General features: G+C 46.0%; 1 protein-coding gene across 3 annotated transcripts in view; it reads right to left on the bottom strand.

The window, feature by feature from the left end:
• Positions 1 to 15279, bottom strand: part of PODXL2 (podocalyxin like 2) — a 40365-nt gene extending 25086 nt beyond the window's left edge. For 2 of the 3 annotated variants that reach the window (XM_070574549.1, XM_070574550.1), the window contains exons 1-2: positions 15115 to 15279; positions 8522 to 8800 (exon numbers count right to left, since the gene is read on the bottom strand). In XM_070574549.1, the coding sequence (XP_070430650.1) occupies positions 8522 to 8800; positions 15115 to 15193 (358 nt within the window). In that variant the 5' untranslated portion in view covers positions 15194 to 15279. Of the gene's footprint in view, positions 1 to 8521; positions 8801 to 11253; positions 12265 to 15114 lie in introns of those variants that run through there. The other variant, XM_070574552.1, reaches the window with a different exon arrangement.
• Positions 15280 to 26570: the final 11291 nt, after the last annotated feature.

Raw genomic sequence — 26570 nt, 5'->3', positions numbered from 1 at the left:
TTCCCTAAATAGATCATGTTGCATTTTTTTCCCTCTTATATTTCATCACAGTTTTCTAGGTCTCTTCCCCGAATTTATCAAGGTCACACTGGACTTTATTTCTGCCTTCCAAGGTAGCCATAATCTCGTGGATGACCTTCAGCATCAGCTGAACTTTTCTTTTTAAGCTTGGCCCTGAGCTAACATCTGTTGCCGATCTTTGCTGCTGTCGTCGTTTTAATTCTCCTTCTCCCCGAAGCCCCACAGTACACAGTTGTATATTCTAGTTGCAGGTCCTTCTGGTTCTGCTATGTGGGACGCTGCCTCAGCGTGGCCTGATGAGCAGTGCCGTGTCCGCGCCCAGGATCCGAACCAGCAAAACCCTGGGCCACCGAAGCAGAACACGTGAATTTAACCGCTTGGCCACGGGGCCAGCCCCTCAGCTGAAATATTAATGAACTGATTCCTCTGTTAAGATATGGAATTAAAACAGGCATCAGGGCCAGTGGCCTTGAAAGATCACTGTAAATGTCCCTTTAGGTTAATGTCAAATCACTGAAAGCTGTCCCCTGAGTGCTGTCCTACAGACACTTACTCAGCCGAGTGAATACGAAACACTCACTAAATTCATAATACATCTGTATGAAACAGAGGTGCAAGGCAAGCTTTTGGTGTAATTTAAAACGACATGTGTATGTGTGTGTGTGTGTGAGGAAGACTGTCCCCAAGCTAACATCTGTGCCCATCTTCCTCCATTTTATGTGGGATGCCCCCACAGCGTGGCCTGACCCTGAGATCCAAACCTGTGAACCCCCGGCCACAGAAGCAGAGTAATGAATTTAACCACTACACCACTGGGCCAGCCCCTAAAATAACTTTTTAATGGTCAACCTCAGTAGTCATCAAAGAAATGCAAATTAAAGAAAATGATAAATTTTTTGGACTGCCGACTTGACAGTATATGTTTATATTTAAGGATAAAACCTGGTGTTGGATCAGTGCAGGAAACAGGCACTCAATCTGTGCTGATGAGAATGGAAATTGGGCCACATTGTGGGGGGAGGGGATGAATGAAAAGCTTTGAAAACAAACGTTCTGGATCTACAATTTCACTTCTGGAAATGCATCCTAAGGAAGCAATTAAGGATGCTCATAAAGATTTGGTTTTAAGCATTCCCATCACAGCACAGTTCACATAACGAAAGACTGGGAACGACCCAGCTTTCACACAGCAGGGACTGAAGGAATGGCAGCTGGTCCATACCTGGGACGCTATTTCAGCCTTAATGGAGGGTGAAGAGGTGCATCTGCTGGCTTGGAAAGATGTTGGTGAGTGAAACAGCAAGATCTGTATACTGTAATTACATTTTTATAAAAGCATATTTTATGTATTTCCCGTATGGGAAAAAAGTCCAGAAAGATATTATACACCAAAATGTTAACATTTGCTAACTCTGGGTTATGGGATTATAAATGGTTTTTATATTCATCTTTTAACTTGTTTTCATTTTCTAATTTTCCTATGATGACATTTATTACTAGCTTAAAATAAAAATACAGGGCTTTTTTTTCTTGGTGTCTAGGTGAAAGTGCTTCCGTCAGCTGGCCCTCCTCTTAGGAAACGTGCCTAACATGTGAGCAGACCCACAAGGTCCAATCATGCTAGCAGATGCAAGCTCCACAAGGATTCACTGCATGGAAACCATGTCAGGCCCCGGCAGGCAGCTGCTTTGAAGATGTGGTTTCTCCAAATTCATTACAGGCCGCAGTAATAAAAGTAGTCTAATGGATGATTTCATTAGAAATCTCCTCTCTACGGAAGGAGCAGATCTGGAAGCAGACTCAGAATCGAGATTCAGCTCTGCCACTTACTACCTATGTAATTTAGTGCCACTTCTAAACCTCTCTAAGTGAGCTTCCTTAGCTATAAAACAGAGATACTAATCATGCCTGCTTTTATAGATTTCACTGGATGCTTTGAGAAAAAAAAAATCATGTGAAAATAATTTATAAAATACAAGCACTTTAGGAACATTCCTTACTCAAGTACAAATGCCCAACCATCATTTCATCCCCTCTTTCTGTTAATGGCATCCCAATTCTCCTTTGGGGGGAACTCCTCCCCTCTTCTTGGTGCAGGAGTGTGGGGCCCTGCCCCCTGGCTTTGGGGGGCTCCAGACCCACTCTGGCCCAGTCAGAGAATACCATCCCCGTGGCCTTAGGATTCATTCAGAGATGGGCTCAGGACCCAGACGAGACTAATGAGCCACCACGTGAGACTTTTCCAGAAGTGCTGGGGAAGCAGAGTTCTCTCTCTGCTGGGGTTGTGAAGTGAAAGACGAATGAGACTGGACTTACCGGGGTCTCTCTAAGCATACCCATAGGAACAGCCTGCCCAGGAGTGAAGCCAACGAGGGAAGGCAAGGCACAGTGGAGCAAGGCAGGCTCTGATGCCCGGTTTCAACACCTGGACCCACCTGCCGGGAGCCAGAAACCTATCCCTGGACCCTGCGGTTACCAACCAATAAATGCCCCCTTTCCTCACAGGCCTGTGAGCCTGTATGAGTTGGGATTCTACAATTTGCCAACCCCCAAAACTTATCCCTTTTCTTGTAGAACACTAATTAGCTTGTTCACTAGGAAAATTAAAACTGCATGCAGAGATTTTTATTAAGGAGATTGGAAAATGAAAGGGAAGGAGGGTGACAGCAGGGACAGTCTTGGGATGAACAGGTAACCCAGGAAACTATTCTTATCCATTAACAATTTTTTTGTGTGTTAGGAAGGCTGGCCCTGAGCTAACATCTGTTGCCAATCTTCCTCTTTTTACTTGAGGAAGATTGTTGCTGAGCTAACATCTGTGCCAACCTTCCTCTGTTTTGTATGTGGGAGGCCGCTACAGCATGCTTTGATGAGCAGTGCGTAGGTCCCCGCCCAGGATCTGAACCCACGAACCCCAGGCCGCCAAAGCAGAGTCTGCAAACTTAACCACTACACCACTGGGCTGGCCCCCAATCAGGAACAATTTTGCGTGAATTAACTGACCGGGCTTTAAGTTGGCTTGATGCCAGCTGGTGGAGTATTGATTTACATTCCACTTCTTTCTCCCTACTTTGTTGAGACCACTCTTTTCACCCGAAATGTCAGAGAATCATATTACTATTTTTTATTTTTATTTTTCAGTAAATTTTTCTTTCTTCATTTGCTGGGAAAGATTCACCCTGAGGTAACATCTGTTGCGAATCTTCCTCTTTTCTTTTTTTCCTTCTCAAAGCCCCAGCACACAGTTGTACATCCTAGTTGCAGGTCCTTCTAGTTCTTCTAATGTGGGACACTGCCACAGCATGGCTGATGAGTGGTGCTAGGTCTGCACCCAGGATCTAAACTGGTGAACCCTGGGCCGCCGAAGCAGTGTGTGTGAACTTAACCACCTGGCCACAGGGCCAGCCCCTCATATTATTTTAAAGCTGGAAAAGACTTCAATCTATCATCCCCAAGGCCTCACTTACAGATGAAGAGACTGAAGCCATGATTAGAAAAGGAATCTACTCAAGCCACACTACTTGTCACTGGCCAGGCAGAAAGCCCACCAGCTGTTCTTACCAGCGGACCCCTGAGGATCACAGCTACAGAAGGAGAAGGAAGGCACCAGCTCTGGTTTTTGTGGGCCCAACAAACCAGACATGAGACGTATTACAAGGCACTGATAACAATAAAACGCATTGGCTTCCTCTCTGACACGTCCACCTGTGTGCTCCCATGGCAAGAGCCCAGGGCACCACTGCTCAGGAAACACTGATTCCTCACTCAGCTCTCTGCACACAAGCCATGTGACCTTGGGTCAAGCTCTTAACCTCTCTTGGCCTCAGTTTCATCATTTGTGAAGCAAAGACAATACCCGCTGCCTTGATGACCTCACAGAGTGGTTGTAAAGCTCAAATGAGCTAACCAAAGAGAAAATCCTATAACAAATGGTGATAAGTACTATACAAAACATTAGACACTACTGCTAGTCTCTAGTAAAGTCACTGAGCTGAGAGGCAACAGAACAGAAAGAGCCCCGGCTTTGGAGGCTGACAACTTGGGTTCGAATCCTGGTTCTTAGACTTATCAGCTGGGCTGCTACCCAAACTCTCTAAGCCTCAGTTTGTCAGCTGGTCAAATGGGAATAACAATACATACTTAAAGGTTTCTGTGAAGATTCAATGAGACAGTAAACTAAAACACCCAACACAGCGCCTGGCATACACCAGTGTCCAATACATGGGCAGATATCACGGTTACCAAAAGGGCACCTGCTCAGAGACCAGCCCCTCTGCAGCATGGCTCTCAGCAGTCACTGCACTGCTGCAGGGCGTCATCCAGGTCCCCAGGGCCACGTTAGCATGGCACTTAGCATGGTCACCCTGAACTCTGGACAGACTCCTCACCCAGGCGAGCCCTCTGAAGGTTCTTTCGGTCCCCTCTGACATGAGGAGAAAACCCCAAGAGGCGATGCCCTCCTTCCTTCCAGAGAACTCCTAGAAGGAGGTCTCTGACTTTAGGGTCAGGAGCAGAAGAGTGCAGTGGGGAACGGCACACACCGTCCTCTCTGGGCTGCCTCCCCACACAAATCAGCCTGACACCCTGAACACCTTCTGTCTCTGTCATGTCCTAAGAGCGTATTATCAAGATGCTGTGAGAAAACAGAAGCAGGAACGACTAGCTTAACTTCAGGGTCACTGTCAGCACACAGAGACGTCCCCTCTGGGCAGATGAATCAGAAAAAGGTGCTCCTTCCATCCAGCCCACTGCCTGGTGAGTGGTGCCCAGGCTGGACTTCAGCCCCAGCTCACACGCTCAGCGAGGCACCCCTGGACGGGGCACCACCAGCACAACCGTCTGCAGTGGTCCTGCTCACCAAGCAGAGCTGAAAGGGCCTCTCACAGGCTATGTCTTTTGAGCTGGGTGTTGAAGGATGACTACAAGTGAGTAGGCAGTTGGGATGCAGAAGAGCACCCCAAGCAGACGGGACAGAAGTGTGGGCATCACAGCTTCGGGAACCAGCCCATGCCACTGTCAAGAAGACATGATTCTCCACCCAGCTCCATCCCACACCAGGTGTGACCTTGGGCAAAGCACTTAACTTCCCTGTGCATCAGCTCCATGGGTGCCAAGCAGGAAGGATGACAGGCTAATTAAATGACATAGGTTGGAGAAGAGGAGGAGATGAGGCCAGAGGAGACACTGGGGCCAGACTGTCAAGAGCATTTTCTGCAATACTAAGGCCTTTAGCCTTCATTCTGTGGGTACTGCTTTTTCACAAATCACCGTGGGGGTGCTGGAGAACAGACTGGCCTGAGGGAAGGTAAGGGCTGTGGGCGAGCAGATCAGTCCGAAGAGGAGCAACGAGGGAGCCTGGACAGAAGCAGCTCTCCCTCCACCTCCCCCTCCGCACCCCTTGCCATTCCCCTTGTAGGACACTCGGTCCCGCCTCAGTCCATCAGGTGTGTAAAGCAGAGATGAGGAAACAGCCGTGTTGTGGGGCTGGGTGAGGAGAAAGAACATATGCAAGTGCCCATTATGTAGCTTGTATTCAACAAATGATGGCTATTTTTATTATTAAGAGACCTAGAGAAGCCAATGGGAAAAGAAGAGATGAAATGAGAGAAGGGAAACGAAACAACTGGCGTGGGCAGGGAGCAAATCTGAGTTTCTCAAAGCCTAAGGATGCCCCCCGGGCCTGAGGGGGTCCCAGGTGACCCTGATGCTTTCTGACCAAGGCTCCCTGCGTGCCCGCTTGTCATACTAGACTCTCTCGAGTCTGAGCAAAGGAAAAGCCCAGAGACAGATCCCAGGACTTCAAACTGTCCAGCACAAGGTAGAAACGGATTTCTTTTCAATGATGAGAAGACAGATTTCTCAATGTACGCTGTTGCAGCAACAGATTATCTGGATTGGGGAAGGGAATCAGAGCCTGACCTCACACCACACACCAAAATAAATCAAAGCGAGAATAAGCAGTTACACATAAAAATTTAAGCAGAAAACAGTGGAAAAAAATAAAGATGTCTATATCTCAGGGAAGGAAGGCTTTTCTAAATATAAAGCAAGAAAAACACATAGAAATACTTAAAAACATTTCAAAAGAAAGACTGTCCAAGCCCATAAAAAATTTATTTATGTCAAAAATTACTATAAAAATAAAAGTAATTGATAAACTGGAAAAATGTTTTCTATATGGCAGAGAAAAGGTTAGTATCCTTTTTATATGAAGACTTGTGCAATGGTAAAAATAATTAAAGCCTCAATAGAAAAAAATGGAAAAGTAATAATAACAGCTAATATTGACAGAGTCCTTCTGATGCACCAACACCGTGCTAAGCACTTTAAATGTACTATTGCATTTAAACCTCACGACCCTAGGATACCATTTCCTACACGAGAAAACTGAGCCTGTCACTCGCCAAAAACCCCACAGCTGTTCAACGGCAGCGCTGGAACTTTGGAATCTGCCCAACTCCAAAGCCTGCTCTTAATCACACTCTGCAAATGGAAAAGCAGCACTGTAACGGTCAGAGTCTGTATACTCAGTATACACACGTATATGCACATATACAACTGCTCTCAGTCACACTCTGCTGCAAATGGAAAAGCAGCACTGTAACGGTCAGAGTCTATATACTCAGTATACACACGTATATGCACATATATAACTTAAAATTTACTAATAATCAAAGATCATCATAATTTTGCCTATCAAACCGAGAAAGATTTTTAAATGACACACTTCACTGGTGGGAAGTGACAAAAAAACTGGCATTTATCCCACCTGTGGTGGGTATGCAAACTGGGACAACCTTTCCGGGTGCTAATTTGGAAACATTTAACAAAAGCCTCTGCAAAGATTCACACCCTTTGCCTCAGACATGCTCCACCCCTCCAGATCCACTCTCCCTTGTCTACCCTGCCCTCCTCCCCAGGAGACTAACCCTGTGAATTACACCAAGAGGTCACGTCCCTGCTTCCTGACGGGACTCCTTGGCAGAGGCAGGGGCAGGAGAATGGGAGGGACTCCCACAGGAGATGGGAGGAGAGGGGGTCGAGGATTTACGCTCCTGGTTTCTTCCCTGTGGGGTCACTGCTCTCGTCAGGGCCGCCCGCCCTCCACCACTCCATCCCTGCAGGCTCCTTTCACTGACCCTACCCTGTGTCCCTCTGGGTGTAGGGGCACTGAACGCTCTGCTGCCGCTGGCCCTGGATTCCTCTGTGGTTTGCCTGTCCCCCGCCCATAGCTTTACAAATAAACCCTCCTTGGATTATCTTAATTTGATTGTCTTCTGTTTCTGAGTGGGATATTGACAGACACATCTTTAGACCCAGCAACTTTATTCTAGAAATTTATCCTAAGGAAACAATCAGAAAAGTGCAAAAAATATATAAGGATATTTGTAGCAGCATTAAAACTGGAAACAACCTAAATATGCAACAATAGGGAACTGGTTTGATACTATGTAGTCATTAAAAATCAGGTTATAAAAGAACATTTAATGATGCAGAAATATATTTCTGAAATGTTTTAAGTGAAAACATTATGTCCCCTGATTCCAATTTTGCATATAAAAGTGACCTGAGGGACGTATCCCAAGCTATTAGCAGTAATTATCTCTCAGTAGTGAGATCATGGGTGGATTCTATTTTCTTCTTTGTATTGTTTCTGTATTTTTCATATTTTCTACAATTTTCATGTACTATTTTTATAATCAGAGAACATAAATACAAAACATTCTATATTTTAAAAAGAAAAATTAGGGCTAAATTCTGTAACGCCCTCCCCATGTGCATGTGCATGCACACAATGTGACAGCCCAACATCTAAAAATGGGCTCCTGCCGGCCAAGAACACTGACACAGCTGCTGAAGCGAGAAACGCTGCGAGCGCGCTCTGCCGCATCTGTAATCAGCCCGTGGCTGCCGCATTCTGGCTGAGCCTCAGCTTCAGGCTGGCTTTGGGCCCCACAAGTTCGTGAGCCACACTCTGCAAACCCAGAAACCAGCTCTGCTGTATGACTGAGGGAAGGGTAATTAGAATGCCTTGATGGGTGTCAGAGAGACCTACGGAGGGACATAGGATCTGCTGACTTCTGGGAACCTTCAACAGAGACAATACAGCCCAGTAGGCGGGGAAAACCACCAAATAAAACCCTAGGCCTCGGAATGATCCAGGCTTGAATCGTGACTGAACATCTGAACAGCTGTGGGACCTTAGGCGTCCTTTAACCTTCCATGGCTCTGTTTTCTCATGTTTAAGAGGGGGATAATATTATTTATCTCGCAGGCTATTAGTACTATATTGAACTATATGAGCACAGAATACTCAGTAAACAGCAGTGAATACTAAAGAGAAAAGGGCCTCCTTGGCCAATAAGACACTGGGAATCCCAGCAACCTGGCTCTGCTGTGCGTGGGCAGCGGCACAGGCAAAGCCAGTGGGGAGAGAGGAGAGACGTGACTCGAGACACCCAGCTGTGATCAGCACCTACTCCCAGGCAAGAAGAGCTACCTGCAGTGGGGCCCAGGTCCAGACTTGAGTCATTCAGCTCCTCCTCCTCCTCCCAGAAGTACTGTGGTGGCTGGAGAATGCGAGACTCTTCGCTCTCTTCACTGGGGAAGCCCGAGCCAGGGGCTCCCAGGCCAGCTCCCAGCCCCATGGCCTCACTGGGCTCCTCTGAGTCCAGCGGCTCCAGCCCAGTGGGCAGCAGGAGGTCCAGCAGGGAGGTGGAGGTGAGGCCCTCTGGGCCAGGCTCATCAGACCCAGCTGTGCACGTGCCCAGGGATGCTCCTGCACAGACACGAAAGCCAGACAGTTAGGAGAGCTGGAGAGGACAGAATGGCACGGAGTAAAGACACATCTCCTACAACAAGGAACCCAGGGGTGGGGTGGGAGCTTTGGAGGAACTGACTAACTCAGCATCCGCTGGGCATTTGTCCACTCAGTAACGTCTACTGAGTATCCTCTTCTTCCCCACGACTATGTTAGGTGCTGGGGGCACAAATGTAGTGAAGACAAGGTCCCTGTTTTTAAGGACCTTGTGTGGACACTGTTTCCCAGGCTTCTATCCTACACTGAAAATTTCCCCAAACTGCTGAATGTGATTTTCTATTTGAGCAATTCAGTATCCTAAACACAGTCTTTAAAAAACCAGGTGAGGTTACAGGTCAAACTCATCCAGAGTTGGTAACAACATGTTTGTTTAGAATCTTGGATCCCTCTCTCCTAATTTACAAAACAAACAAAAGAACAACAAAAAAACAATAAACTAAAGGGCATCTTTTCGTCCTCTCTCCCACTCCCATTCACTAAGAATAGGAATGCAGCCCTATTTGCCAGTTTCACAACTTAGTTACTAACTTAATTACAAATATTATCAACTTGCTGTATGTCCTCTGGAAAGTTGCCTCTGGGTCTCAGTCTCCTCATCTGAAGCACGAGGAAGGTGGACGAAATGACCTCCAAATTTTCTTTTCCAAGACAAACATTCAGGGAGGCAGGAAAGATGGAATTTCAGGAGTTATTTCCTGCTCTACCCTGCTGTGCACTGTGACCTGGCATGACAGTAGTTCATGAAAACCTTGAGTGATGCTTATAATAAAAGTAAGAGCTAACAGTATTGGAGCAGTGTGCTAAATGCTTTGCCAGCATCATATGAATGTTAATCCTTACAACCACCTCGTGAAGTATCAGGCCATCAGCTTGGCAGTGCCAGCACAGTGACCGGCCCCTGAAGAAAACAGGGGCATTCCAGACTCAGAAATGAGTTCTATCAGAAACAGAGGGAGCATCCAGAGGGTGGTGGAGTCTCTGCACACTGCACCAGTCGGACATGAGTACAAAGATTTAGTTGTGAGGAAAGTACCCTGGGGCAGAGCGAAAGGCGCTAACAAAGTAAAAAGTGTGCAGGAGAGGGAGAAAGAGGCTTGAAATCAGACCCAGAGGGATGCCCTAACAGACAGAACCCAGCTCCCAGGAAGTAGCCTTATGCTCTGGCTTCCGCAGCTGAGTGGTTCTGGGGAAGCCACTTCACCACCAGTGACCCCGGTTTCCTTGTCTGTTAAGCAAGGACAATGCTTCCTACAGCCCTCACAGAGGCATGGACATCAGGTGAGGTAAGCTCCAGGTGGTGCGTGTAAACCACACTATGAAGAGCAGACTGTTCTACAAATGTAAGTACCATTGTCCTGGAGAAAGAACAGAGAACTGGGACGTTCTTAGCCAGGAAAAGAGAACATTTAAGAGAAAGCATGGTCAGTATCTTCAAATATATTAAAATAAATAAAAGGTTGATATGAATAATAAAGATCAGAGTTATTCCACGTGGCTTCAAAGAAAAAACTAGGCCTAAAGGGGGAAACAAGGGATGGCATCAGAGCCTCAAAAAGCCCTCACCCAAAAGCTGGTAATGCCCACGGTCACCTGCACCCACCATCCTGAGCCCTACTCCTGCTTCCAGCCTCAGCCTCTGAGAAGTATCCCCAGGCTGCTCTTAGTCTGGGTGAGGTACCACTCCTGTGACTGTGGCCTCTGAACAAATTACTGCCTTCTTCTTGGTGAACTGTAACAGACCATCTTACTACCTCCCTCACTGGACAGTGAGCACGAAGCCAGTGTGTCCCGTGTGTCTGATTCCACCTTGTCATTCCACTGCCTAGACAGTCTCTGAAATATGACAGGGGCTCAATAAATGTTTGAATAAATTAATGAACAAATAAATAACCCTCTTGTTTTACAGATGAAATAACTAAGGCTTCGTGAGATGACAGTCAAAGAGACCGTTAATAGAAGAGCTATAATTAGCTGGTTTCTCCCCACGAAAAGGTCTTGCAGATGCTTCGTGAAGAAAGACTGGAAAGCTATTACTTGCTGGGCTGGGTACCCTTCCCCCAAAGGATACATAAAGGAGGAGAATATCCAAGATAGCCTAATACTTCCTGGGATTTAAGGAGCAAGGAAAGAAGCTAGAGTTGAAGACTAAGAGACACCCCTTCGCTTCTAGCACCCTGCTCAGGGCCACCAGGGCAAACCCAAACCACATGGCAGCTCGAGTGCAGAAATGACTCCTCCTCTTGCAAAAGACCTCAATCAGTAAAGTGGCTCCCTACATTTTAACCAAGAATCCCCTTTATTCATATTTCTGCATGGACCCCATATTTAGAAATATTTCACCTATAAACTGCACTCATTTAATAGTTATTTCCTAATTTTTAAAAAGTTAGTCAGAATCATATCATACGCACTGCCAAGCAGCTACGCCGCCAATTAGAATCGAGCTTGGGCTTTAGGCAGGCTGCAGCGTCCTCGTGGAGGTAAAATCCGCATTAGGCTTTCAGTCACACACAAGAATACGGCCCCCGGAGCTCCTGTTCTGGGCCATGTATTGTGCCAGGCCCTCTCTGGAGATGCAAAGACGAACAGGAGACAGCTTCTGCCCTCCAGGAAACGACCCTTGATCGGGAAACGTAATCTAAGTTTTAAATAAGATACCAGCCGATACTAGAGCCCTACTTTGCAGCAGTGGCATCCCCAGGGTTGGGGGAACCAAACACGAGAAACTAATCTGGAAAAACTCTCGCAGTCCAGGAAGAAGAAGAGTCAATTGATGAGAAATGTTTGTAATAATTAAATAACAAAAATTTTACAGCTTCCCAGGGCACCTGAGCAGCCGACCTTGAGAGGGCCATGAGGTGACACGCTTTATCTCCATACTCCAGTCCAGCAGGTAGGCTGGGAAAGACGTTACTTCAGCCTTGTTAGAAAAGTACAAACTGATTTTCTTTAAGAATTCTTGGAGTTTTACCCTCCACAAAAACACTGGACGGTCAAACATGCATTGCCTCTTCAAAACCTGCGAGCTGCCTGTCAGAGCTGAACTGTGGCGCAGTGGGAGAGCAGTCACTGCCATCCATGCCTTGGTCCAGCATCTCTGGAGCAGCCTGGATCTTGGGAAAACCACGTCCGCCTTCGGGAGAAAAGTCTGACCAGCAGTCCCATCGATGCCCCACGTCCGGGGATAAAACACCTGTTAGTCAGTGAAGCTCTCTGTGCAGAGCGCCATGGTCTGAGTAGGTCGCAGGGTCTATTCCCTGCCATTTCCATGACTCAGGCGAGTTCCTCCATCCTCTGAACCTCTCTCCTCCACCAGCCAAGTGGAGAAGCCACATTCTCCCTCCTCCTCCTCTCCCTCCTTGTCTTCCTTTCCCAACAGTCTGAAAAGAATTAACAGAGATCCTGATAACCTTGCTGAAAAGCTGTGTGTGAAAAAAGGAACCTGGTTTTCATTCCTTCTCCAGTAAACGGTTCCATTTTATTGAAATTATTTTTCCCTATGATGATTATTTTTTCTTTATATAGACCTTGATATTTTCAAAAGCCTTGGCAATGGGTAATTATTTAGAAATTACAAGAGGTTACTTATTTTCAAACTTGCCCACCAAAATAGTAGCTGAGACATAGCCATTCTGTGTATAATTACTCTTGCACTTAATAATTAATCTGCCTTAATTGAGACCCCACCTGATGTAAAATTTCAGAATTACACTCTTTGTGATTGATTTTCTTTTTTTTTCTCCAGCACCTCTAATTTACTTCATCACTCCCAACAGAGAAGGGGAGAGAAAAAGAAGCCACGTGAAAAGCATTCAGGGATCAGCCTGAAAGAATTGAAAATCTGACACAAACAAACTCAGAAAAAGAAGCAAAAGAAGCAGGCTTATATCTCAGGGGAGGGGTTTGGAAAAAACAAGGCCCTAGTAATCCCCATGTTTTATCTCCCCTGCAATCTGCTCCTGATCCAAACATCTTTTTCTGATTTCCACCATCAGCCACACCCCCACCCTTCCCCTCATCAGCAGCTTTGAAGTCCAGATCTCCCTAAGCCCTTGCCAGACACCAATCCGGGAGCTGGCCAGCAGCATCTGTCACACAGCCCCCACACCCTTGAGTGTCAGATACAACAGAAACTGTCTAGCACTGTCATGCTACCACACACACACACTTACGCTTGTGTGCCTGCCTGAGAAACAATGCTGAAGGGTCCTTGTAGAGGTTCCATACAAAGATGTGTGAAAAAGAGACACGGTGCTAGACACACACAAGTTACCCAAGCTCAGGGGTGATAACGTGCACCGTGAAGAGCCTGTGGGGAGAAGGAGGAGGGGGAGAGAGTGGAAGGAACGAAGCTGCCGACAGTAATCCATTGCTAGCCACCTAAGGGCATAGGCAGTTACAGCCACGCACGGGTCCTGACAGATTCTGCTGGCCAGTTCTGGTGTGGCTGTCACACAAAGAAATAGCAGACTAACCAATATTTAATTTTTTTTTTCTTCTCCCCAAAGCCCCCCAGTACATAGTTGCACATTTTAGTTGTGGGTCCTTCTAGCTGTGGCATGTGGGACGCCGCCTCAGCGTGGCCCGACGAGTGGTGCCATGTCCGTGCCCAGGATCCAAACTGGCGAAATCCCGGGCCGCCAAAGTGGAGCACGCGAACTCAACCACTGGGCCATGGGGCCAGCCCCACCAATATTTAATTTAATCCACCTTCTCCCAAAGATGGTTTAAGGTGTGCAAGGATAGAGGCAGGTGTGTGTGAGTGTCTCAGATAAGCACTGAGGGACATTTTTTCTGTGCATACCACTTAGGTCCTTATCCATTCCTGGTGACGGTGGAGAAAACGTACCCTCACTGACCTGAGCCTTCTTGGGAATGCATGCAAGTGAGTGGCCCCTTTTCCCTCCCAGCCATTTTCCCTGGGATTCTGTCACTGTCACCCCATGGCAACGGCCCATCTCATTGCCACCATCAAGCAAAGATTGCTCCTCCCCTCAAGTAGGGACCCTTCACAAGTTTCTCCTTCACTCACAAACATATGCATACCATGTGCCCACGTCTTTGTGGGTTAACCACCTGGGAAGTGCCTGGTAGCCAGTGTCCCATGCACACTCCTACATACACACGCACACACGTCATCCTCCTGGGTGTCCCCTGGAAATAGAGTCACTTAAGGTTATCTGATGTGCCCACATGTATACATGCACACACACACACTCGTCCCAGTACTCCTCTCCACCAACATTAATCACACCTTAACACACGTACTCATGTCTTCCTCTCTCCTCCACTGTGTCGGCCGCCTGAAGAAGCTGTTTAGTCATGTCCTCATTTGACCCTTGCAAATGGCCCTTCTCCCTACCCCCATTCTGCGGTGGTGGCCTCTCTCACAGGCTGTCACAGACCTCGCGCCAGCCCCCACGTACACACCTAAATCCTGTGTCTGCCACTCGGCAGCTGTTCGGCAGGTCTGTCTCTTTCTTCTCACAAGCATATCCATTTCACAATGCTCCCCACCCCACAACCTGTCATCATCCACACACATCGCAATGCCCTTGTGTCGCTGCAGAATGGAAACCACATCTCAGAGGGTCTCTCACACACATCCCTGCATGTCGGCTGGGCAGGAGCTATCCAGCAGTGTCACTGTCACAGAGACCTTTTGGTTGCCATCAAACCTCTTTTTTGTCAGCTCCTAATAAAGTTGCCCAGCACAGTCTAGTACACGCACTCACAATGACACACACCCCCCTCCTGTCCAGCAGCACCCCACACACGTAAACACACCCCCACTGCCGCCGCAGCCGTGTGTAGACGCTCCCTGGCAGTTTGCCCCTGGCAGCCGCAGACGCCCCACGCTCACGTAGTGGCCCCACGGGACCTTTAAAAGCTGTGTCCCCAGCCCTGCGTGCTGTCACGGAGGCTGGCGGGCAGGTCGGTCCCTCTCCCACCCGCGCTCCTGCCCTCCCCGATGCCCCCCGTGCAGAGCCCCAGGAGCGTTGTGCAGGCGCCACGGCCATGCTCCGGGCTCACTCTCCAGGGTGTGTGTGTCGCGCTCACACGCACGCCCCCGCGCCGGGGACCGCTCACACCGAGGCACAAGCGGCGCCCCACGCCCCCAGGCCCCGTGAGCGCGCGCGTGGGGGCGCGCGGCCGCCCAGCCCGACCGCGCTCCCGCGCAGCGCGCCGACCCCTTTGTTGGCGCCGGGAGCTGTCCAGCGCCGCGGCCCGCCCCCGCCGCGGCCCCCCGCCGCCCGCGCGGCCGCACTCACCCCCGGCCAGCAGCAGCAGCAGCAGCAGCAGCGGCGGCAGCAGCGGCGGCAGCAGGGCGGCCCGCAACAGCCGGCCCATGGTGCAGCCGTCGCCGCCCGCAGCCGCAGCGCGCGGCGCCTTGGCCGGCGTCAGGGGCCGCGCGGGCGGCGGCGGCGGCGCGCGGCCTCCCCATTGGCCCGTGCGGCCGTCACTCGCCCCGGCCCCGCCCGGCCGCGTGCCACGGGCGCGCCCCCGCGGAGTCGAGGCGGGCGCGCGGGCAAACGCCCCTCCGCCACAGCCCCCGCGCCCCGCCGGCCAATCAGCGCCGCGGGGGCCCGGAGGGGGCGGGGCCGCGGCCGAGACCAGTGCAGGTCGGGGCCTCGCGCCTTGTACCTCGCGCGTCGCGCCTCGCGCCTCGCACCTCTCACCTGCGGACCGTGGCCACCTGCCCGGGGCACGGCGACAGAGGAGAGCGCCGGCGCCACCCAGTCACCCATGCGCTGGAAGCATTGCCCGCGTGTCCAAAAGGCAGAGAGTGGTCACCTGCATCCTGTGAGGCTGATGACAGGACAGAGGACGCCGAAAAGGGCGTCGCTAGCCGTCCATCAAGGGGCTGAACCGGGCCTCCGGGAGGAGTGGGGTCGGGAGAGGCTCCGTAGGGGCGCTTGAGCGGCGCAGCCTGAAGGGCAAGGTTAGAGGACTTGGCGAAGGCCTGGGCCATGAGGGAGCAAAGAAGCGGACTCAGAGGCCGGCAGTCCGGTGCCCGTCTCTACTTCAGATTGCCTCTGAGACTTTGAGCGAATGTCTTTTCACCTCTTGGCTCCGGTTGCCTCGTCAGTTAAACGAGCACTTTGGGTTATTAGGGCCATGGTTCTTAACTCTTGTTAAGTGGTTTGTCCCTTTTGTCAACTAAAGTTCATCCATGTGCCAAGCACCATGGTAGTGAACAAAACAGGCACAACCTCCGTCCTCAAAGTCTAGTCCAGTGAAGAACGACTCAAAGAAAACCAACCCAATGTGCACATACTCACGTAATTACGATTGTCAGAGGTCGGCTAAGTGTAAGGGGCTATGAGACCATAGAGAAGGGAAGCTTTACACTTGCCTTCCTGAAGAAGCAGCATTTAACCTGGCATCTAGAAGGAAGAATGGGTGTTAGGGAGGAGGTTATTGGGGAAAGACCGTCCAGTTGCAGAGAGAAAGGCACAACAGTAATCCCTGAATTAGAAAGGAGCTCAGCTTCTTTAAGGAACAGAGAGAAGTCCCGACCTTTTTGGAATTACTGCCATTTAAACATCTCCAGCAGTCATAATTTTGTGGAATTTTACTTTATATATAGTATATTTGGAAAGCACGTCTTTAAAATGAATTATTATATTGAATCTGCTTTTTCAAATGATATCCTCACCCCTCTGCCCAGGAGTATAGTATTAAACATTGTATATGATCTCAAAGGGCTCTCCAGGGCTAATTACTTAGGAGAAATAGGAGCTGGGTGAGGGGGATAGGGCAGAAATGGATCCCAGGCAAAGGAAAGAATATGAGCAAAATGTAGCACAGTATGATTGTACATGGCATGGCATGTTTAGGGGGATGATGAGTTTCATGATTAGGATGGGGGCAGAAGACAAGTTTAGAAAGAGAGATGACTTACTAGCTAAATACCTTAATGAATTATTGGTTAATCTGCACAAAGTCACAAGCCCTTATATTATAAATGAGGAAATGAAACACAAGGAAGAAGTGACTAGTCTAAGAACATAATGAAATCAGTACCATAGAATTAGACTTTTTAGGTAAAGATATCCTTATTTAATTCACGGAACTACATCATTTCATTTAGCCTGTGGTCAATTTAAACTCCATGGCCCATTTTATTCAATGGACATGATGGGTTCTAGAAATGGAGGTGAGGACCTGGTCATAAAGGATCTTGAATGTTGAGAAGTTTGGACTTCATCCTCAAGAAATTCATTTCTTGTGTAGGAATCATGGCATGATTAGGTCTGTATATGTCGACAGACAGTTCTGAGGGCAACAGGGAGGAAGGACCAGAAATGAGAGAAAGAGCAAAGCGGCCAGCAGGGAGGTCACAGCAGCAGCCCTGGCAGCAGGGGATGAAAGTCGGACCGAGGGCTGGCAGAGCTGATTTGAGAAAACTCTCCAGAGACAGAACTAATAGGACTCGGAGGATAACTGAACTGAGTCTTGCTGACTGTGTTTCCCCGTGCTGTTCTATGTGAAAGTACAAATTAGAGGAGACCTAGCTCACAACAGTTCACACACAAAGCCCACAGACAGGCAATGGCTACTAAGTGTAAAGCAGTTTTGGACTGAAAATGAGCACAGTGTCCAGAACAAGGAAGTTAATAGTCCTGCTATTCTGAACTGTTTCAACTTCATCAACGTTATGTTTTTAGAGTAACCTTTTTTTTTAGGAAGGCCCAAGTAACAGAGGAAAAATCCACGAAGAAGTTATGAAAAACAACTGTTAAAGCTGAGACTGTCTGGTTTGGAAAAGAGAAAATGAGGGTGCATGTAGACCCACCATCAGTTTCCTTCTTTCTTTTCTTACCATGAAGGAGGCGTCCCTTCTTTATCATGGGCCATTTGCCTCCACTCAGGCTCATCATCGCATTATTTGTCTCCTTTTCAAGGACTTTCATTTTAGGGTATCTGTTTTCTGACAGTGTCAGTCTCTCTCTCTTCTGGATCCTTCTCATTAGATACAAACATGATCCAGAATCTCTCACCTTAAAAAAAAAAACAACTGAGGGAGATGAGATCTTGCTGCTGGTACACTGCACCCATGTGCCTGCTTTCCCCTCCTGCTCTTGACTCCTGGAAATAATAGGAAAGATACATACACACACGTAAGTCCAAAACAGCCCTGGAAAACAAGATGGGATCAATTGGTGGGCCTAAAATGATGAAGAATCACTTGAAAGATGAAAGGCAAATGAGATCTAATTGATGGATAAAACCACAGCCCCAAATGCATGCCCTTCTAAGTAGCACTTGGGTTAAAGAGTAAATCACAATATAAATTTTAGCCTATTCAGAAATTAATGACAATGTGAAAACAGTGCATATCAAAATCTGTGGGACGCAGCCAACAGTGCACAGAGGAGATTTTATAACCGCAAAACCATTTCTCAGGGAAAAAAGACAGATTAAAAGTAAATGAATGAAGCATTCAATTTAAGAAGCTTTAAACCACACACAAACGCGCACACACACACACAAATCAATACATTTCTAGTTGTTAACAACAAAACCCAGTAGAACTCATTGCTGAAAGCCTGTTATTTGAAAAGATGAATAAAGCAGTCAGAACTTTAGTATCAAGATAAAAAAGAGAAGACTTAAGTACATCCCATTAGGAATGAAAAAGGAAACAAAACTACAAATAAGAAAAATTTTAAATTATAAGCAAAACTTGGCATATAATTTATCAAGAAAATTAAAATCTAATTGAAATGAATACTTTTAAGGAAAACACAAATTACTGGAATTGATTCAAGTAGTAAAGCAGCTAAACAAACACATAATGGGGGAAATAAAAAGACAGCAGACATCTACCCTTAAGAAGACATAAGGTCCATTTGGAAGGAGTGTATTCTATCAAGCCTTCAAAATCAACACTCTTCCAGAGCAGCGTTAGAAAGCTCCCCAATCCATCATATAAGCTATTATAACCCTGAGACCAAAACGACTAAGAACAATACAAATAGAAACAACCCTAAGTCAATCTTACTGAACACAGATGCAACTTTCACAAAGAAAACATGAGGGGCCGCCCCGTGGCCGAGTGGTTAAGTTCACACGCTCCGCTTTGGCGGCCCAGGGTTTTGCCGGTTCCGATCCTGGGCGCAGACACGGCACCGCGCATCAAGCCATGCTGAGGTGGCGTCCCACATGCCACAACTAGAAGGATCCACAACTGAAAATATACAGCTGTGTACCAGGGGGCTTTGGGGAGAAAAAGGAAAAGTAAAACATATTTAAAAAAAAGAAAAAGGAAAATCTGAGCAGGTTGAGTGCAGCAATACAGTAAAAATATTAATAGATCGTGACAAAGGAGGGCTTATCCTAGGGATGCAAGATTGGTTGAGTATTAGAAAAAACCACTATTTAGTTCTCTTCATTAAGAGAGTTAATAAAAAAAATCTTTCTCAGTAGATGCTCCCCAAAAAGGGTATGCAATGAAACTTAGCATCTACTCCTATGAAAAGTAACAAAAACATTAGAAGCAAACAAGAAATAGAAGGAAACTTCCTTCATTCAATAAAGAATATCTCCCAGAAACCTACAGCAATCATCGTACTTAATGAAGAAACGTCAGAAGCATTCCCACCTAAGTGAGGACCATGAAAAGAATAATTATTACCCCACACATGTTGAATATTCTTTAAGAGACAATGCAATGAGGCATGATAAAGGAAATGGATTTAAAATATTGGGGAAAATTTGGTAAAACTATTTGCAAGGGTACCTAGAAAATTCAAGACAATCAATGGACAGCCTAACTAAAAACTGAGTTTAGCAAGATTGCTGGATGAAAGATAACATACAGAAACCAATAACTTTTCCATGTATCATCAATAGCCAATTAGAAAAGATCCCATTCACAACAGAAACTGTTAAAGCCAGGAATAAACCAAACTAGACGTATAAGATCTAAATGAAGAAAACTCTAAAGTTTCATATGACGCCAAAATAAGGGGGAAAATATATCTTATCCTTGGATAGAAAGATTCAATACTGTAAAAATGTTGATTCTTCCAAACTGAATCAATAAATTCAAGGCAATGCCAACAAAAATTCCTAATAGAATGTTTTATGGAATTTGACAAGATGATTTAAAAATTCATCTAGAAGAGAAAATGTTCGAGAAGAGCCAAGGAAATTTTTATCAAAACACACTATAAAATGTAGAAATTAAAATAATGTGGTATTGAACCTGGAATAGATGCATAAATCAATGAAATAAAAGAGAGGTCAGAAACATACCCCTGTGTACATGAAATTGATTATAAAGGAAGCTTTTCAGAGTAGTTAGGAATGGAGCCTCACTCAATAAATGGTGTTGTGTCAATTATTTTTGAAAATATACATTGAGATCCATACTTCACATCATCATACCAGTTAGACTGAAGAACTAAATGTAATTATTTTATTTATTTTTTTAAGATTGGCACCTGAGCTAACAACTGTTGCCAGTCTTTTTATTTTTTCTGCTTTTTCTCCCCAAAGCCCCCCAGTACATAATTGTATATTTTAGTTGTGGGTCCTTCTAGTTGTGGCATGTGGGACGTGCCTCAGCGTGGCCTAATGAGCGGTGCCATGTCTGTGCCCAGGATCCAAACCGACGAAACCCTGGGCCGCCGAAGTGGAGTATGCGAACTTAACCACTTGGCCACGGGGCTGGCCCCTAAATGTAATAATTTTAAAAAGCTATTTTAAATAATGGGAAGTAACATAGGAAATATATTAACCAAACACAAAAGTCAAAAAGAAAATGATTGAGATATACAACTATATAAAAATGAACACCAAACATTTAAAGAAGAACCAATAGCAAATTCTTCACAAATTCTTTCAAAAAATAGAAGAGCAGGGAACACTTCCCAACTCATTATATGAGGCCAACGTTACCCTAATCCCAAAACCAGACACAGATGTTGTAAGGAAAAAAAAACACTAGAGACCAATATCTCTTGTGAATACACATGCAAAAGTGCTCAACAAAGTACTAGCAAACCAAATCCAGCAACATATAAACAGAATTTTACACCATGACCAAGTGAGATTTATCCCAGGAATGTAACATTAATTTAATATCTGAAAATCAAGGTCATACCTCATATCAATAGAATAAAGGCCAAAACCCACATGGTCACCTAATAGTTGCAGAGAAAATCATTTGACACAATTCAACACCTCTTTGTGATGAAAACACTTAAGAAACTATTCTAGGAATAGAAGGGAAACTTCCTCAATCTGATAAAGAGCATCTACAAAAACCCCACAGCTAACATCATGCTTAATGGTGAAACGCTGAAAGCTTTCTCCCAAGATTAGGAACAAGATAAGGATGTCCACTCTTGCCACTTCTATTTAATATTGTACTAGAGGTCCTAGCCAATTAGGTGAGAAAATGAAATAAAAGGCATTCAGATTGGAAAGGAGAAAGTAAAACTGTCTCCATTCATAGATGACACGATCTTGTATGTAGAAAATCCTGAGGCTTCATCCACTAAAAATCTTTTAGAACTAATTAATGAGTTCACCAAGGTTGCAGGATACATGATCAATATACAAAAATCAAATGTATTTCTGTGCACTTCTGTGGTAGACAGAATCTTGGCCTCCCAAAGAGATGGCTACCCAAATCTCCAGAACCTGTGAATACGTTACCTCATGTGACAAAAGGGACTTTGCAAATGTGATTAAGTGAAGGATATGAGATGGGAGAGACTCCTGGATCCAGGTGGGCCCAATGTGATCACAAGGGTCCTTACAACTGAAAGAGGGAGGAAGTGGGGTCAGAGTGCAAGGAGCTGTGACTATGGAAGCAGAGCTCAGAGTGACGCAGTTGCTGGCTCTGAAGATGGAGGAGGGAACCATGAGCCAAGGAATGCAGGTGACCTCTAGAAACTGGAAAAGGCGAGGCAATAAACTTTCCCCTGGAGCCTCCAGGAGGAAGGCAGCCCTCATGACACCTTGATTTTAGCCCAGTGAGACCCATTTCAGAATTCGGACCTCCAAAACTGTAAGAGAATAAATCTGTGTTATTTTAAGTCACTAAATTTGTAGTAACTTGTTAAGGCAGTAACAGGAAACTGATAGAAATTGCAATGAAATTAAGAAAACAATTCCATTTACAACACCATCAAGAAGTATAAAATACTTAGGAATAAATCTAATAAAAAAAGTATCAAGCTTACTGTGAAAACTACAAACATTGTTGAAAGACCTTAAGGAAGAGCTCAATAAGTGGAAAGACATTCCATTTCCACAGAGCAGAAGACTTAAGATTGTTAAAGCAGTAGTCCCCAAACTGATCTACAGATTCAACACAATCTTCATCATCATTCCTGCTGGCTTCTTTGCAGAAACTGACCAGCTGATTCTAAAATTCAGATGGAAATTCAAGGCATCCAGAATAGCTGAAACAATCTTGAGAAAGAAAAGCAAATTTGGCACTGGCACAAAGATAGACATATCCTTGGAGTAAAATTAAGAGTTCAGAAATAAACCTTCACATTTATGGTCAATTGATTTTTGACAAGAGTGCCAAGGGAATTCAGCAGAGGAAGAACAGACTTCAACAAATGCTGCTGGAACAACTAGATAGCCATATGCAAAAGAGGGAATTTGGACCTCTACCTCACACTATATACAAAAATTAACTACAAATGGATCAAAGACCTAAATGGAAGAGCTAAAACTATAAAACTGTTAGAAAAAAACATAAAAGTATATCTTCATGATCTTGGATTAGGCAATGGTTTCTGAGATGATACCAAAAACACAAGCAACAAAACAAAAGATATATAAATTAGAGATCAAGAAAATTAAAACCTTTTGTGCTTCAGAAGATACCATCAAGGAAGGGAAGACAACCCACAGAATGGAAAAAATATTTGGAAATCATAAATCTGATAAAGGACTCATGTCTAGAATATACACAGAACTCTTATAACTCAATAATAAGAAGACAACCCAATTTAAAAAAATGGGCAAAAATCTGAATAGACATTTCTCCAAAGAAGATATACAAATGGAGAATAAGCACATGAAAAGATGCTTAACCTCATTAGCAATCAGGGAAATGCAAATCAAAATTACAAGGAGACACCACTTCACAGGCACTAAGATGGTTAAAATAAAAAAGAAAGATAACGTGTTCCATAGGAGGTGGAGAAATCAGAACCCTCATGCACTCGTAAGGGGAATGCAACATGGAGCAGCTGCTTTGGAAAATGGTGGTTTCTCAAACGATTCAACAGAAGTTGCCGTATGACCCAGCAATTCCACTCCTAGGTACCTATCCAAGAGAACAGAAAACATGTTCACACAAAGACCCATTACAATAATGTTTACAGCAGCGTTATTCATAATAGTCAAAAGGTGGAAATAGCCTAAATGCTCATCAACTGATGAGTGGATAAATAAAATGTTACATATCCACACGATGGAATGTTATTAAACAATAAAAAGAAGCGAGGGACTGACACATGCTACAATACAGATGAAGCTTCAAAAATATGCTAAGAAGGCCATCACAAAACACCACATATTGTACGAGCCCATTTATCTGAAATGTCCAGACTAGGTGAATCTATAGAGATAGAGAGAAGCTTTGTGGTTTCTGAGGGCAGAGGAAGGAAGAGGAGTGACTGTTAAGGGGTATGGGTTTTTTGGGGGGGGTGATGAATATGTTCCTGGATTGATTGTGATGATGGTTGCACAACTCAGAATATGCTAAAATCATTGAATTGTACATTTAAAATCATATGGTATGTAAATTATATCTCAATAAACACTTTTTAAATTAAAAAACACTAGAATATACAGGCATACATTTTATACTATCTTTATAACATACATACACATAAACAGTAGGTAGTATCAGTATATTTTAAAGTTTTATGTATATGATATCATATCTTTGGGGAACTTATTTTTTCATTCACAATTATCTTCCAGATTAGTCCATAAATAAACTCTTATTGCATGAGTAAAAACTTTAATTGTCCAATCCTAATACCAAAGGAAAAGCCTTCCCTGGAACCTCCCCACCTTGCCAGCTGTCCCATTTCCCTGCTCTCTCTCAGAACCAAACTTCTCAAGACTTTTCTACATACCCAGCGTCTATTTCCGTACCTCCCTCCCCTTGACTGCACTCACATTGCGCTGACACTGCTCATCAAGGTCACTACTAACCTCCCCGTTACCGCAAATACCATATTTCAACATGCACTATTGAAACAATTTTCCAACATCTCTAAACTGGGGTGTCTTATGGCTGATGGCATCTAGTCATCCTAAGTCTTAGCATTTTTGTCTTAGCAGCACATAAAATAATGGTGATTGTAATAATGGATGGCATCTTATATTCAGTGAGAGACGGTACTGTGGACAGGTGTGTCATTTCACCTGATCTGTCAGCTGCATTGGCCCCAACCGTCCTCAACCTTCCTGAAACTTTTTCTTCTCGGGGCTTCCATAAACGCCCCCTCCCCTAATTTTCCTCCCACCTTTGGCCCACACCCAATTGTCCTCTGCTGGTTCAAACGATGGGCACTCTTCTCCTTCAGCCACCACTCCTCTCGGTGTACTCTGCTGAGTGAGTACACCCAGCCCACGGTGACAGCTGTCAGATGATACGCTCACGCCCAAACCTCTGCTCAGCTGTCCAGACTCAACCCCGCCTGCAAAGTTCCCGTTTCTACTTGGATGTCAGAAGGGAATTTCTAGCCAACATGACTCAGATGAAGCTCCTGGTTCCCCTCTAAACACCAACCTGTCTCTCAAGCCAGAAACCTGGTCATCATCCAGTGATTCTTTTTTCTCCCACTTCTTGTCACTAAATCTTGTCTAATCTACCTGCAGAGTACATCTAAAATATGTCCACTTTCCCCCAACCCCCGCGTCCAGACTCCCACCATCTCTAGACCACACCACAGCCTCCGACTCAACTCTTCCACTTTCTCCCTCCAGCACAGAGGCCAGACAGGACCTCCCTGCAAAATACAGGAGACCATGTTACTCTCCTGCTCAGGACCCTCACGGGTCATCTACAGTCAGAGTGAAGGCCCTAGTTGTCCTGTGTGATATGGTGATATAATAAATACATACTTTGGTCTCCATCCTTGGCTTCTGGCCAGAGATCCTAAAATCGTTGTACTTTCCCAAGTGGGAAGAGCCATAGGAGCACCTTTTGTTGTAATATTTAGGTTTTATCGCCAGCTCCTGAAACAGCTCTGGAGTAACAAAGGTGACAAGAGCATCTATGGTTATTCATAACAAGCCCCTTTCAACCACACTTGAGGGAGGTTAAGGAGGTGACTTTGGAAAGCCCCTAAGGATGGGGGTTGCTTGCAGGGAGAACCAACCATGTGATTAGAGGGTTGGAACTTTCAGCCCTGGCCCCTGACCTCTGGGGAGGGGAGGGGGGTCAGAGGTCGGGCTAATCACCAATGGTCAATGATTTAATCAATCGTGCCCATCTAACGAAGCCTCCATAAAAACTCTAACCAAAGGGGCTTGGAGAGCTTCCGGGTTGGTGAACAAGGCCACTTCCACATGCCTGCGTGACTCCCTAGGGCCAGAAGCTCCTGTGCTGGGGACCCTTCTGGACCACACCCCATGTCTCTCTTTATCTGGCTGTTCCTTTGGATCCGTTAATATGTTGTCTGCAACAAATCGGTAACAGTCAGTAAACTGCTTCCCTGGGTTGTGTGAGACAGATAGCAAATTATCAAAGCTGAGGGGGGGTCGTAAGAACCTCTGATTTGTAGCCAAGTCAGATGGAAGTTTGGGGACCCTGGGGACCCTCTACTTGTGACTGGTGTCTGAAGCAGGATCAGTGCTGTGACTGAGCCCCTAACCTGCAGGGTCTGAGCTCACTCCAGGTAACCAACATGGCAGAGCTCAGTGAGATCGCAGGGCATCTCCTGTCCATAAAGAATGGGACTGCTTGGTGTGGAAAACCCACACGGCTGACGGCAGAAGTGTTCTGTGTGTAGCAGTAAGTTTTCCCAGCATAACCTACCTGGTCTGGTTTCCGCCCCCCCCCCCGCCCCCCCGCCTCTGCCCTCAACTCTTGCTGCCCCGCCTTCAGCCACAGCCACTTCTTCCTTGTGGCCAGCCCCTTCCCATTCCTCCTTGTAAAGAGCTCACCTTTAATGCCCCAGTTCAGGCCCAGTGCTTGCTTGCTTCCGCTTAGCCCTCCTCTTTGCTGACTGGACTCTACCCCAACCCCAACCAGGGGGAGACCACTTCTGATCCTTTGTCAGGGCCTGTGGCTTATCACACTCTCAAGGATTTGTAGAAGGAACTGAATGAGGGACTCAGACATCCTAGTTTCATGAGATATCTGCAAGGCTTTCATAGGAAGGACTCAACTTGGAAGGTTCCAGAAGGGAAAACCTGGACAAGAGAGAAGATGCAAGGAGACATTTCTACTAAATCTCAGGTAACACTAAGAATTGATGTCCACCTATCCCCAAGGCAGCTGATCAGAACTTGGCATTTCCAGGTAGAGGCCGAGGGCACCGCTGGAGAGAACAGCGTTGCTCCATTGAGAGGCAGGGCCAGATTACCTCCAGTCCCTTCAGGTGGACAAATCTGTCTATGGTACCCATGAATTCCACACAGGGATCATACAGGCAGCAACTGCCAACTGAATTCCCTAGGGAGAGCCACTGTTTTTGCTTCCTCCACAGCCACAAATAAAACAGCTCTT

The sequence above is a fragment of the Equus przewalskii genome, chromosome 15, assembly GCF_037783145.1.
Source record: "Equus przewalskii isolate Varuska chromosome 15, EquPr2, whole genome shotgun sequence".
NCBI lineage: Eukaryota > Metazoa > Chordata > Mammalia > Perissodactyla > Equidae > Equus > Equus przewalskii.
This window is presented reverse-complemented; position numbering and strand designations above follow the sequence as displayed.